The sequence below is a fragment of the Panulirus ornatus genome, chromosome 7, assembly GCF_036320965.1.
Source record: "Panulirus ornatus isolate Po-2019 chromosome 7, ASM3632096v1, whole genome shotgun sequence".
Lineage (NCBI taxonomy): Eukaryota > Metazoa > Arthropoda > Malacostraca > Decapoda > Palinuridae > Panulirus > Panulirus ornatus.
In genome coordinates, this window is record NC_092230.1 from 15,202,682 (window position 1) to 15,218,942 (window position 16,261).

At 41.8% G+C, this 16,261-nt stretch overlaps 1 protein-coding gene across 1 annotated transcript in view; it reads left to right on the top strand.

The window, feature by feature from the left end:
* Positions 1 to 11,001, top strand: part of LOC139749310 (mismatch repair endonuclease PMS2-like) — a gene marked incomplete at its 5' end in the record, with an annotated part of 254,664 nt that extends 243,663 nt beyond the window's left edge. The window contains one exon of the mRNA XM_071663035.1: positions 10,828 to 11,001. Within this exon, the coding sequence (XP_071519136.1) occupies positions 10,828 to 10,986 (159 nt within the window). The remainder of the gene's footprint in view (positions 1 to 10,827) is intronic.
* Between the last annotated feature and the right edge of the window lie 5,260 nt (positions 11,002 to 16,261).

Consider the following 16,261-nt stretch of genomic DNA (forward strand, 5'->3'; position numbering starts at 1 on the left):
ATCCACTTATATATATCCGATTGGGGAAGACCAGTGTGGTTTCAGAAGTGGTAGAGGATGTGTGGATCAGGTGTTTGCTTTGAAGAATGTATGTGAGAAATACTTAGAAAAGCAAATGGATTTGTATGTAGCATTTATGGATCTGGAGAAGGCATATGATAGAGTTGATAGAGAGGCTCTGTGGAAGGTATTAAGAATATATGGTGTGGGAGGCAAGTTGTTAGAAGCAGTGAAAAGTTTTTATCGAGGATGTAAGGCATATGTACGTGTAGGAAGAGAGGAAAGTGATTGGTTCTCAGTGAATGTAGGTTTGCGACAGGGGTGTGTGATGTCTCCATGGTTGTTTAAGTTGTTTATGGATTGGGTTGTTAGGGAGGTGAATGCAAGAGTGTGAGAAACTGCTGAAGCTAGTGACTGAGTTTGGTAAAGTGTGTGAAAGAAGAAAGTTAAGAGTAAATGTGAATAAGAGTAAGGTTATTAGGTGCAGTAGGGTTTAGGGTCAAGTCAGTTGGGAGGTAGGTTTGAATGGAGAAAAACTGGAGGAAGTGAAGTGTTTTAGATATCTGGGAGGGGATTTGGCAGCGGATGGAACCATGGAAGCGGAAGTGAATCATAGGGTGGGGGAGGGGGCGAAAGGTCTGGGAGCCTTGAAGAATATGTGGAAGTCGAGAACATTATCTCGGAAAGCAAAAATGGGTATATTTGAAGGAATAGTAGTTCCAACATTGTTGTATGTTGCAAGGTGTTGGCTATGGATAGAGTTGTGTGCAGGAGGGTGGATGTGCTGGAAATGAGATGTTTGAGGACAATATGTGGTGTGAGGTGGTTTGATCGAGTAAGTGATAATAGGGTAAGAGAGATGTGTGGTAATAAAAAGAGTGTGGTTGAGAGAGCAGGAGAGGATGTTTTGAAATGGTTTAGGCACATGGAGAGAATGAGTGGGGAAAGATTGACCAAGAGGATATATGTGTCAGAGGTGGATGGAACGAGAAGTGGGAGACCAAATTGGAGGTGGAAAGATGAGGTGAAAAAGATTTTGAGTGATCGGGGCCTGAACATGCAGGAGGGTGAAAGGCGTGCAAGGAATAGAGTGAATTGGAATGATGCAGTATACTGTGGTCGACGTGCTGTCAATGGATTGAACCAGGGCATGTGAATCGTCTGGGGTAAACCATGGAAAGTTCTGTGGGGCCTTGATGTGAAAAGTGAGCTGTGGTATTGGTGCATTATTACATGACAGCTAGAGACTGAGTGTGAATGAATGGGGCCTTTGTTGTCTTTTTCTAGCGCTACCTCGCACACATGAGGGTGGAGGGTGTTGTTGTTCCATGTGTGGCGTGGTGGCGATGGGAATGAATAAAGGCAGATAGTATGAATTATGTACATGGGTAAATATGTATATGTCATTGTGTGTATATATACGTATACATTGAGATGTATAGATATGTATATGTGCTGTGTGTGGACATGTATGTATATACATGTGTATGTGGGTGGGTTGGGCCTTTCTTTCGTCTGTTTCCTTGTGCTACCTCGCTAACGTGGGAGACAGCGACAAAGTAAAATATATATATATATGGGAAAGAATAAAGGCAGACAGTATGAATTAGGAACATGTGTATATATGTATATGTCTGTGTGTGTATATGTATACGTTGAGATGTATAGGTATGTATATTTACGTGTGTGGACGTGTATGTATATACATGTGTATGTGGGTGGGTTGGGCCATTCTTTCGTCTGTTTCCTTGCGCTACCTCGCTAACACAGGAGACAGTGACAAAGTAAAATAAATATATAAATAAATATATATCTTCATATATATATGAAGATCATATACCCCTCCAAAGCAGTTGTTAGGCTATAAGAACAGAAAAATACTTTACAAAGAAGAATTGAGGAAACTTTAAATCTACATTGTCATCTAGAGTTGGGAATTCCAGCCAGTGGAAAACACTACTCAAGAGATCATCACCTAAGTTTCAGCATTGTTGAAGGAGCTTAATTGTGAAAGCTAATTGTCCCAAGGCAACATGTTTACCTCAGTATGAAAAATCAGTTGTGGAGCCAGGATTTTCTTAAGGAGAGGATTGGTGTTTGTACATAGAAGCTATTTCCTTCATTCTCCAGGAGTGGGCAACACACACTTGGAATAGTCCTACAGATGGCAACCACGTCATAGATAGTGGCCCTCAGCAGAGTAGCCCTAATTACTTTTGTTGCCTTTTCCTTTCTTCGTACCTGATGGTTCTCTCATGTGGCCCGCTTAACCAAGGCCAGATGTCTCGTGGGAAGAAAACGTACTTGGAATATGATCAGCAACTGGAGCCTATAAGTACATCTACATCATCACAATTCTGTCATATTTGCATCCCTTGCAACTTTAGAGGTTATATATGACAGCTGCCTCAGCACCATGTAGGTGGTTGCTGCGACAAGAAAAGGACCGCTGAACTGATGAAGCCAGCTGTTTTCCACCATGATTTCACTGTTATAGTGAAAATGCTAGGTCTCATGGGTGTGGGAATTGCATAGGCTTTGTAAACTTTAGGGTTGGCGAGGAGAGGGTGGCTGTGCTGCTCTTGGCTCTTTAATTTGGTTTGTGATTATATGTATTGTCTGTCATCCATTCCACATTCACCTCGTGTTGGATTTTTGAACATTTGTAATCCCTGGGGATAGGGGAGAAAGAATACTTCCCACATATTCTCTGTGTGTCGTAGAAGGTGACTGAAAGGGCAGGGAGCAGGTGGCTGGAAATCCACCCCTCTCATTATTTTTTTTTTCTAATTTTCCAAAAGAAGGAACAGAGAAGGGGGCCAGGTGAGGATATTCCCTCTGAGGCCCAGTCCTCTGTATTTAACACTACCTTGCTTACGCAGGAAATCACGAATAGTATGAAAAAAAAAGAAAGATATATATTATTTTTATTATTATTATTATTTTGCCTTGTCGCTGTCTCCCGTGTTCGCAAGGTAGCGCAAGGAAACAGACGAGAGAATGGCCCAATCCACCCACATACACATGTATATACATATACGTCCACACATGCAAATATACAAACCTATACAACTCGACGTATACATATATATACCCACGCAGACATATACATATATACACATGTACACAATTCATACTGTCTGCCTTTATTCATTCCCATCGCCACCTCACCACACATGAAATAACATCCCCCTCCCCCCTCATGTGTGCGAGGTAGCGCTAGGAAAAGGCAACAAAGGCCACACGTTCACACTCAGTCTCTAGCTGTCATGTAATAATGCACCGAAACCACAGCTCCCTTTCCACATCCAGGCCCCACAGAACTTTCCATGGTTTACCCCAGACGCTTCACATGCCCTGGTTCAATCCATTGACAGCACGTTGACCCCAGTATACCACATCATTCCAATTTACTCTATTCCTTGCACGCCTTTCACCCTCCTGCATGTTCAGGCCCCGATCACTCAAAATCTTTTTCACTCCATCTTTCCACCTCCAATTTGGTCTCCCACTTCTCCTCGTTCCCTCCACCTCTGACACATATATCCTCTTGGTCAGTCTCCCTCGCTCATTCTCTCCATGTGACCAAACCATTTCAAAACTCTCTTTTGCTTTCTCAACCACACTCTTTTTATTACCACACATCTCTCTTACCCTATTATTACTTACTCGATCAAACCACCTCACACCACATATTGTCCTCCTATTGTCAAACATACCCATTTTTGCTTTCCGAGATAATGTTCTCAACTTCCACACATTCTTTTATGCTCCCAGAACTTTCGCCCCCTCCCCACCCTATGATTCACTTCCGCTTCCATATACATGTTTTTTATTTATTTTTTATTTTGCTTTGTTGCAGTCTCCTGCACTAGCGAGGTAGCGCAAGGAAACAGACGAAAGAATGGCCCAACCCACCCACATACACGTCCACACATGCAAATATACATACCTATACATCTCAACGTATACATCTGTACATATATATACACACAGAACAGACATATACATATATACACATGTACATAATTCATACTGTCTGCCTTTATTCATTCCCATCGCCACCCTGCCACACATGAATTAACAACCCCCTCCCACCATATGTGTGCGAGGTAGTGCTAGGAAAAGACAACAAAGGCCACATTCATTCACGCTCAATCTCTAACTGTCATGTATAATGCACTGAAACCACAGGTCCCTTTCCACATCCAGGCCCCACAGAACTTTCCATGGTTTACCCCAGACACTTCACATGCCCTGGTTCAATCCATTGATAGCACATCAATCCCGGTATACTACATCGTTCCAATTCACTCTATTCCATTCATGCCTTTCACCCTCCTGTATGTTCAGGCACTGATCACTCAAAATCTTTTTCAGTCCATCCTTCCACCTCCAATTTGGTCTTCCACTTCTTATTCCCTACAATTCTGACACATATATACTATTTGTCAATCTTTCCTCACTCATTGTCTCCATTTGACCAAACCATTTCAATACACTCTCTTCTGCTCTCTCAACCACACTCATTTCATTACCACACATCTCTCTTACCCTTTCATTATGTACTCAATCAAAACACCTCACACCACATATTTTCCTCAAACATCTCATTTCCAGCACATCCACCCTCCTCCTCACAAACACATAACATTGTTGGAACCACTATTCCTTCAAACATACCTATTTTTGCTTTCCGAGATAACATTCTCGCCTTCCACACATTTTTCAACGCTCCCAGAACCTTTGCCCCCTTCCCCACCCTGTGACTCACTTCCACTTCCATGGTTCCCTCCGATGCTAAATCCATTCCCAGATATCTAAAACTCTTCACTTCCTCCAGTTTTTCTCCATTCAAACTTACCTCCCAATTTACTTGTCCCTCAACTGTACTGAACCTAATAACCTTGCTCTTATTCACATTTACTCTCAGCTTTCCTCTTTCACACAATTTACCAAACTCAGTCACCAGCTTCTGCAGTTTCTCACCCATATCAGCCACTAGTGCTGTATCATCAGCTAATAACAGCTGACTCACTTCTCAAGCCCTCTCATCCACAACAGACTGTATACTTGCCCCTCTCTCCAAAACTCTTGCATTCACCTCCCTAACAACCCCATCCATAAACAAATTAAACAACCATGGAGACATCATGCACCCCTGGTGCAAACCAACATTCACTGGGAACCAATCACTTTCCTCTCTTCCTCCTTGTACACATGCCTTACATCCTCAATAAAAACTTTTCATTGCTTCCAGCAACTTTCCACCAACACCAAATGCTCTTAATACTTTCCACAGAGCATCTCTATCATATGCCTTCCCCAGATCCATAAATGCTACATACAAATCCATTTGCTTTTCTAAGTATTTCTCACATACATTCTTCAAAGCAAAAACCTGATCTACACATCCTCTACCATTTCTGAAATTGCACTGCTCTTCCCCAGTCTGATACTCTGTACATGCCTTGACCCTCTCAATTAACACCCTCCCATATAATTTCCCAGGAATACTCAACAAAGTTGTACATCTTTAATTTGAAAACTCACCTTTATCCCCTTTGCCTTTGTATAATGGCACTCTGCATTCAGCCAATCCTCCGGCACCTCACCATGAACCATACATACATTGAATATCCTCACCAACCAGTCAACAACAGTTACCCCGTTTTTTTAATGAAGTCCACTGCAGTACCATCCAATCCTGCCGCCTTGCTGGCTTTCATCTTTTGCAAATCTTTCACTACCTCTTCATACATACATTGAATATCCTCACCAACCAGTCAACAACAGTCACCCCGTTTTTTTAATAAACTCCACTGCAATACCATCCAATCCTGCCGCCTTGCCGGCTTTCATCTTTCGCAAATCTTTCGCTACCTCTTCTCTATTCACCAAACCATTTTCCCTGACCAAAGCTTTCACTTTGTACACCACCTTGACCAAAACACCCTATATCTGCCACTCTATCATCAGTCACTTTCAACAAACTTTCGACATACTCACTGCATCTCCTCACTTCCTCACTTTTTGTTATTACCTCCCCATTGCCCCCCATAACCGATGTTCCCATTTGTTCTCTTGTCTTACGCGCTTTATTTACCTCCTTCCAAAAATCTTTTTATTTTCCCTAAAATTTAATGATACTCTCTCACCCCAACTCTCATTTGCCCTGTTTTTCACCTCTTGCACCTTTCCCTACCTCTTGCCTCTTTCTTTTATACATCTTCCAGTCATTTGCACTATTTCCCTGCAAAAATCATCCAAATGCCTCTTTCTTCTCTTTCACTAACAATCTTACTTCTTCATCCCACCACTCACTACCCTTTCTAATCTGCCCACCTCCCACCCTTTTCATGTCACAGGCATCTTTTGTGCAAAACATCAGTGCTCCCCTAAATACATCCCATTTCTCCTCCACTCCCCTTACATCATTTGCTTTCACCTTTTTCCATTCTGCACTCAATCTCTCCTGGTACCTCCCCACACAAGTCTCCTTCCCAAGCTCATTTACTCTCACCACTCTCTTCACCCCAACATTCTCTCTTCTTTTCTGAAAACCTCTACAAATCATCACTGTCGCCTCCACTAAATAATGGTCATACATCCCTCCAGTTGCCCCTCTCAATATAGTAACATCCAAAAGTTTTCTTTCACGTGCCTATCAATTAACACACAAGCCAATAATGCTCTCTGGCCATCTCTCCTCCTTACATATGTATATTTATGTATATATCTCTTTTTAAACCAGGTATTCCCAATTGCCAGTCCTTTTTCAGCACACCAATCTACAAACTCTTCATCATTTCCAGTTACAACTCTGAACGTCCCATGTACACCAATTATACCCTCAACTGTCATATTACTCATCTTTGCATTCAAATCTTTTTGCCTCACCCACATGTGGACTACTTGCATTCTATCCACAAATATAGAATCCCTTTGTCACACATAACACTTGACAACACTTTACTTACACAGTTCATTCTTCATAACTCTAGATTTTCCTGTGGTAAGCATTATGTGTTAGCCCTGCCTTTTGGCAAAGTTATAGGAGCATTAGATAGAAGTAGTACATAGGAACATTTAGGTAGGAGCATTAGGGAGAATCATCTGGTAGAAGTAGTCACTAGGAACATTAGGTAGGAACCTCTGCATACACTGCGCTATAATTGCCTTCTTCCAGTGGCCTGTTAAGGTTAAGGTTGTAAAGGCTGAGAGGCAGCACTGGAGTTTACTAGTTATGGTGACTCTGCTGCTGTGGTCAACTTTTTGAGGGAATTCCAGAATGGAACATGTGCCAGAGAAATAGATAGATAGACTGCATATTACATCAAAAAATAATGTTTTTTCAAATCTTCCTAAGCAAATGAAGCACCCCTCCCCTTTCCCTACCAGTTAGTGTGGTTTGGGACTCCAGCTTTGCAAATTTGATTCTGCCTAAACTGTATGCCTATCCATATGTACTAGATCTATCTCTTATGAATGAGAATGGAGTTATTAACCCTTTTTCTTATTATTCCGAGTCTACTCAGGTTGAGCATTTGTTTTATTTAGATATTCATAAATCAGAGTTTATTTGGAATACTTATATTCTGAAAATTATTATCCACTCATGTGGGGTTCCAGGTACGTTTTCCATCATTCCTTGCAATTGAGAGCATCCTAGGTGTCCTTTCTCTCAGTAGATGGGATTACAAGTGCTTTTTGACACCTGCAGATGATGATGGTGCAGCATCTCTCAGAAAAGATGCAAGCGCCTGCCTTATTTTGCTCACTTTTCTTGTTTTTACCTTCAGTAAGCTGAGGTATTATGAATATGTTAGTGATGACTATGCATACACACAAATGAAGAAAATACCACATGTAATGAGGAGACAAACACTGACTCCTGCATTTATTTATATGTTTAGTCCACAGCAAAGCCAGGGTTCTCATAGAGGAGGTGCAAGCACTGGTTTATTTCTGCTGGCCTTTCTTTTATTTCTGTACCTCCAGTATGTGGTGTAATGATGAATATTACAATGATGACTAAACAGACACACACTGAAGATAATACTTCAAAATGATACAGGCTCTAAATAAAATAGTTCTGCTGATGGTTTTGGTTGGGCCAAAATGAATGTATCCTTACCTTTTATTGTGCTTGCTCAACCTTTTGCTTTTGCTAATGATAATACTGTCATTTATACAGCTGATGGACATCAGAATATTTAGCAGGATTTCTAGTGTTTTCTCTATACAGCAATGAACTAGTTGACATGATAATTGAAGGAATAAGCAGGTATGTAAAGTAAAAGATGACTGCAGCTTCATGAGGTAATTGAAATAATAAATGGTACCCATTCAAAAGTAATGATATAATAGGATTTTTGCTTTTCTTCAACAAGCTGTCATATTTCTTCATTATTCCTAATGTCTTCTCCAGTCTAAAGTTCATAAAAGTACATTTTCTGTAATTTTTTTTAATCGTTGAGATAACTTGGACTTGCAGTAATCATGTATTTCATTATATAATATTTTCTGAAATATGTAAAGTATGTAAATGATCTGTATATATATATATTTTGAAATCATGCTTTGAAAATCACGAGTTGTTTAATGGGATTAGGTGTACTATATATAGAAATAAATAATGTGTGCAGAAAACAAAAACTATTGTATACTAGCATGGATAAGGGACACCCATTTCATCAGCATGGGCGTTACCCCAGCCATTCACCACTCTCCCACACTAACAAAGTATACTAATATATGGGTATTTTCTTTGGTAAGTGTAATATAGACAATTTGTATTAAAGAAAAAGATATTTAGATTTTGTTTCAGAAGGGGATGATCCAAGGAGGAATACCCATGTTTGCTTTGTGAAAAGTGGTACATATATATGGTGTGAGAGGAAAGCTATTAGGAGCAGTGAAAAGTTTTTATTAGGAGTATAAGGCATGTGTGCAGGTAAGTAGAGAGGAGAGTGGGTGGGTCGAGGTGAAATCTGTAGCAGGAGTGTGTGATGTCACGGTGGCTTTTTTATTTGTTTATAGATGGGGTAGTGAGGGAGGTAAATGGATGAGTCTTGGAGAGATGGGCAGGTACTCAATCAGTAGGGGTGAGGGTACTTGGGAAGTGAGGTAGTTGTTTGCTGATAATACAGCACTGAGTTGAGTGAGCATATGAAAGGAGGAAGTAGAGATCAAATGTGAATGAAAGCAATTTTATGAGGTTTAACAGTGCAGAAAGATAGGTTGGTAGGGGTGTGAGTTGGAATGGTGAAAATTTGGGGGAAGCAGTGTTTTAGATACCTGTGAATGGACAGTTGGGTAGTAATTGGTAGGCAGCCACTGACCAGGAGAGTATTTCACCAGTACATCCCACTTGGGTATCAGGAGGGTTAGTGATGGCTGCATAGTGAGCCAGCACTTTAGTGATGGTCAAGTTACCTTCCTCTTACATGAGTAGCTGTCTTTTCTGCCTCACCCGCATTTGGAGTGCTGGTATTGTGTCCACAAGCATACAGTCTCTCCATGTTACACATAACACTTGACAACACTTAACTCACACAACTCATTCGTTGTAACTGTAGATTTTCCTGTGGTGAGTTCTGTGTGGACTCTAGATTTTCTTGTTGTGAGATCTGTGTGGTAGCACTTCCTTTTGGCGAAATTGTAGAAGCAATAAGTAGAAGTAGTAAGCAGGAACATTATGCAAGAGCATTGGGTAGAAACATTAGGTAGAAGTAGTAGGGAGGAACATCAGGCAGGAGCATTAGGTGGAAGAAGTGCATTAAGTAATAGTCAGAAGGAAAATTAGTTAGGAGTCAGTAGGAATATGAGGTAGGAACCTCTAGAAACACTGCATTAGAGTTGCCCTCTGCCAGTGGCCTATTAAGGATGAGGCACAAAAGGCTATGAAGTGGCATTGTAGTTCACCGGTTATGTAAACTCTTTTGCTGTGGCACCTACTTAAGAGAGTTCTCAGAGGGAATTGGCTCCAGTGATATAGATAGATTGATAAATAAGGAGTGGACATGGCTGTGAATGTGAAACCATGAAAGTGGAAGTGAGTCATACAGTGGATTAGGGGGTGAAGGTTCTGAGAGTATTGAGGAATGTGTGCAAAGAGTGATTGTTATCAGGGAGAGCAAAAATGGGTGTTGGAAGGTATAGTAGTTCCAAAAATGTTGTATGGATGAGAGGCATGGGCTGTTGATGAGAACATGTGGAGGAAGGTGGATGTGCTGGAAATGCAGTGTTTAAGGACAATATGTGGTGTGAGGAGGGTTGATTGGCAAAGTAATGAAATGGTAAAAGAGAGTTGTGGTAATAAGAAGAGGATGGCTGAGAGCTCAGGAGGGTGTGCTGAAATGGTTTTGAGGTATGGAGAGAATGAATGAGAAGTTGATAAAGAGGATATATGTTTTAAAATTGGAGGGGACAAGGAGAAGGAGACCAATTAAAGATGGAAGGAAAAATGATTTTACTCGGGAGGGTGAAAGGTATGCACAGGAAAAAGTGAATTGGAGCACTGTGGTATACATGGGATGACATACCATCAATAGACTGAACTAGGGCTTATGTAGCAGCTGAAACCGTGAATAGGTCTGTAGGGCCTGATTTTGGTTAGGGGACTGTGGTTTCAGTGCATTACAAATGACAGCTAGAGAATGGATGTGAACAAATGAGTCCTTTTCTTCATCTGTTCCTGGCACTGCCTTGCTAACTTGGAAAATGATGAAGTATGAATATTAAAAACTATCATTGATATGTTATGATACCTAAGCTGATTCTCTTCACATACCTGTCATTTACTTGTTTCTTATGCATTCCCAGGTCTCCAGTCTTCTCGAGTTCAAACAGAAAGCTGCATCTACTGATGTCTTGGCAGAATATGGGATGGAATCAGTGAGTGAAGTTACCAAAGGTATCCTTTTAGTTGAGTTTATAGTTTATGTCATTACCTCAACACTAATCATTCTTACAGTGCAGTGAAATATCCCAGCTAGACAGAATCAGTCCTATGCAGAGAGAGTTTTCCTGATCAAGAATTTTTTTATATTTCAGTGCTTATTAATTTTGAATAATTGGATTTAAGAATTCCAAATATTTTTTTTTCATACTTGTTCACTGTTTTCTGTATTATCAGGGCAGTGCCAAGAATAGATGATGTTGGTTTCGCAAAGACAGGTGGCCACTGCTGTTCAGCTTCACTGAGTATTGTCTATGCAGCTTCACCTCCACTACTATGCCCAACCTGTCCCATGCCTTCAAAGCAATGTCCATCATGCAGACAGGGGTGCCCACAGACAGCTGGGGCAACATAGCAACATCACCTGCTGGACCACCCTGCAGGCGAGCCTGGCTCTTTGCTATGCCCTGTACCCTGTTTTGCAGATCAGTTCTCCATTGCCAGTTTATCAGATAAAATTGCCAGGGTTCTGAAACACTTTCTCGCAACTGTCTTCCTGCTGCCAGCTGTATGGGTGACTTATCCCTCTCTTAGGGGTGTTGAGATTATAGAGCATAGCCTGAGTCCCTTTACTGTTGTGCAGGCTACCTCCAACACTTGTGTTGCCCCTCAACACCCATTAGACTGCCTTTACCACTGCTACAGCACATCCTTTGAACAGGAGAAAGTGGGCTGAGGAGATGCAGGCCATGATTCCCCATTTTTTGTAGAAAGGTTCCATCTTATCACTGTCTAGATTGGTGATTTCCTTGGGTGCGCCCCGTCTCCTGAAGAAGGTGAGCAGCCTTGCGATAACTTGGGGTTTTCCAGCGTAGGTTCGAATCGTACTCGCTGCACTATGTAAGAGGTGCAATGAAAGCAGGTAGTCTATCCTCACTTTATCATAAAGAAGTGTCCTTTAACAGTATAGGGGTGGTATCACCTCTATCTCAGTCTTACTCCTGCCTCCAATAGCCTGGTAAGCGTTGCCATGCTGCCAAGTGCCCACAGCCTAATTATTGTAACACACAGTAAACCCTACTGTGATAAGGAAGTTAAAAGGTGTGTGAACTTAGATTTGGCACAGAAATAGGTTACATTCAATTTAATGGACCTTAGCTCTTTGCTATGGCCTGCACCCTGTTTCGCAGAGCAGTTCTCCATTGCTGGTTTATCAGATAATGTTGCCAGGGCACCGAAACACAATCTTGTAACTGTCTTCTTGCTGCTAGCTGTGTGAGTGTCTTATCCACCTCTCTTAGGGGGTGTGTTGAGATAATGGAGCACAGCCTGAGTCGCTCTGCTGTTGTGCAGGCTGCCTCCAACTCTTGTGTTGCCCCTCAACACCCATTTAGCTACCTTTAGCAGTGCTTCAGCACATCCATTGGACTGGGGATAGTGGGCTGAGGAGATGCAGGCCATGACTCCCCATTTTTTGTAGAAAGGTTTCATCTTCTCGCTGTTGAGATTGGTTCCCCATCTGAGGCTATGTACTTGGTTGTGCCCCGTCTCCTGAAAAAGATGAGCAGCCTTGCAATAGCTTAGGATTTTTAAGCATAGGTTCGAATCGTACTCACTGCACCATGTAAGAGGTGCAATGAAAGCAGGTAATCTGTCCTCACTTTATTATAAAGAAGTATCCTTTCATAGGATAGAGGTGGCATCAATTCTGCCTCCAACTGCCCAGTAAGTGTTGCCACGCTGCCGAGTGCCCGCAGCCCAACTGTTGTGCCACGCACTAAACCCTACAGTGATAGAGGAGTTAAAACAAGGTGTGTGAACTTAAATATGGCACAGAAATAGTTTACATTGGATTTAATGGACTTTCGGCATTGATGGAACCCCCCCAATCAGTCAGTTAAATCAAGGATTTACTGTTTTATACATTATTGATATTTTCCACATCATTGAGGTAATGCCAGGAAACAGAAGAAAAACACATCCACTCACATCCACATATATATTTATTTATTTATTTATTTTGCTGTCTCGCTGTCTCCTGCGTTAGCGAGGTAGCGCAGGGAAACAGACGAAAGAATGGCCCAACCCGCCCACATACACATGTATATACATAAACGTCAACACACGCAATTATACATACCTATACATCTCAATGTACACATATATATACACACACAGACATATCCATATATACACATGTAATGATTCATACTGTCTGCCTTTATTTGTTCCCATCGCCACCTCGCCACACATGGATTAACAACCCCCTCCCCCCTCATGTGTGCGAGGTAGCGCTAGGAAAAGACACCAAAGGCCCCATTCATTCACACTCAGTTTCTAGCTGTCATGTAATAATGCAGCGAAACCACAGCTCCCTTTCCACATCCAGGCCCCACACAACTTTCCATGGTTTACCCCAGACACTTCACATGCCCTGGTTCAATCCATTGACAGCACATCCACCCCGGTATACCACATCGTTCCAATTCACTCTATTCCTTGCACGCCTTTTACCCTCCTGTATGTTCAGGCCCCGATCACTCAAAATCTTTTTCACTCCATCTTTCCACCTCCAATTTGGTCTCCCACTTCTCCTCGTTCCCTCCACCTCTGACATATATATATCCTCTTGGTCAATCTTTCCTCACTCATTCTCTCCATGTGACCAAACCATTTCAAAACACCCTCTTCTGCTCTCTCAACCACACTCTTTTTATTTCCACACATCTCTCTTACCCTTACATTACTTACTCGATCAAACCACCTCACACCACATATTGTCTTCAAACATCTCATTTCCAGCACATCCACCCTCCTGCGCACAAATCTATCCATAGCCCACGCCTCGCAACCATACAACATTGTTGGAACCACTATTCCTTCAAACATATCCATTTTTGCTTTCCGACATAATGTTCTCGACTTCCAAACGTTCTTCAAGGCTCCCAGAATTTTCGCTCCCTCCCCCACCCTATGATTCACTTCCGCTTCCATGGTTCCATCCACTGCCAGATCTACTCCCAGATATCTAAAACACTTTACTTTCTCCAGTTTTTCTCCATTCAAACTTACCTCCCAATTGACTTGACCCTCAGCACTACTGTACCTAATAACCTTGCTCTTATTCACATTTACACTTAACTTTCTTCTTTCACATACTTTACCAAGCTCAGTCACCAGCTTCTGCAGTTTCTTACATGAATCAGCCACCAGCGCTGTATCATCAGTGAACAACAACTGACTCACTTCCCAAGCTCTCTCATCCACAACAGGCTGCATACTTGCCCCTCTTTCCAAAACTCTTGCATTCACCTCCCTAACAACCCCATCCATAAACAAATTAAACAACCTTGGAGACATCACACACCCCTGCTGCAAACCTACATTCACTGAGAACCAATCACTTTCCTCTCTTCCTACATGTACACATGCCTTACATCCTCGATAAAAACTTTTCACTGCTTCTAACAACTTGCCTCCCACACCATATATTCTTAAAACCTTCCACAGAGCATCTCTATCAACTCTATCATATGCCTTCTCCAGATCCATAAATGCTACATACAAATCCATTTGTTTTTCTAAGTATTTCTCACATACATTCTTCAAAGCAAACACCTGATCCACACATCCTCTACCACTTTTGAAACCACACTGCTCTTCCCCATTCTGATGCTCTGTACATGCCTTCACCCTCTCAATCAATACCCTCCCATATAATTTACCAGGAATACTCAACAAACTTATACCTCTGTAATTTGAGCACTCACTCTTATCCCCTTTACCTTTGTACAATGGCACTATGCAAGCATTCCGCCAATCCATGAGTCCTCACCATGAGTCATACAAACACTAAATAACCTTACCAACCAGTCAACAATACAGTCACCCCCTTTTTTAATAAATTCCACTGCAGAACCATCCAAACCTGCTGCCTTGCCGGCTTTCATCTTCCGTAAAACTTTTACTACCTCTTCTCTATTTACCAAATCATTTTCCGTAACCCTCTCACTTTGCACACCACCTTGACCAAAACACCCTATATCTGCCACTCTATCATGAAACACATTCAACAAACCTTCAAAATACTCACTCCATCTCCTTCTCACATCACCACTATTTGTTATCACCTCCCCATTAGCCCCCTTCACTGAAGTTCCCATTTGCTCCCTTGTCTTACACACTTTATTTATCTCCTTCCAAAACATCTTTTTATTCTCCCTGAAATTTAATGATACTCTCTCACCCCAACTTTCATTTGCCCTCTTTTTCACCTCTTGCACCTTTCTCTTGACGTCCTGCCTCTTTCTTTTATACCTCTCCCACTCATTTGCATTTTTTCCCTGCAAAAATCATCCAAATGCCTCTCTCTTCTCTTTCACTAATAATCTTACTTCTTCATCCCACCACTCACTACCTTTTCTAATCAACCCACCTTCTACACTTCTCATGCCACAAGCATCTTTCGCGCAAGCCATCACTGCTTCCCTAAATACATCCCATTCCTCCCCCACTCCCCTTACCTCCTTTGTTCTCACCTTTTTCCATTCTGTACTCAGTCTCTCCTGGTACTTCCTCACACAAGTCTCCTTCCCAAGCTCACTTACTCTCACCACTCTCTTCACCCCAACATTCTCTCTTCTTTTCTGAAAACCCCCACAAATCTTCACCTTCACCTCCACAAGATAATGATCAGACATCCCTCCAGTTGCACCTCTCAGCACATTAACATCCAAAAGTCTCTCTTTTGTGCGTCTATCAATTAACACGTAATCCAATAACGCTCTCTGGCCATCTCTCCTACTTACATACGTATACTTATGTATATCTCGCTTTTTAAACCAGGTATTCCCAATCACCAGTCCTTTTTCAGCACATAAATCTACAAGCTCTTCACCATTTCCATTTACAACACTGAACACTCCATGTATACCAATTATTCCCTCAACTGCTACATTACTCACCTTTGCATTCAAATCACCCATCACTATAACCTGGTCTTGTGCATCAAAACCACTAACACACTCATTCAGCTGCTCCACAAAACACTTGCCTGTCATGATCTTTCTTCTCATGCCCAGGTGCATATGCACCAATAATCACACATCTCTCTCCATCAACTTTCAGTTTTACCCATATCAATGTAGTTTACTTTCTTACACTCTATCACATACTCCCACAACTCCAGATTCAGGAGTAGTGCAACTCCTTCCCTTGCTCTTGTCCTCTCACTAACCCCTGACTTTACTCCCAAGACATTCCCAAACCACTCTTCCCCTTTATCCTTGAGCTTCGTTTCACTCAGTGCCAAAAGATGCAGGTTCCTTTCCTCAAACATACTACCTATCTCTCCTTTTT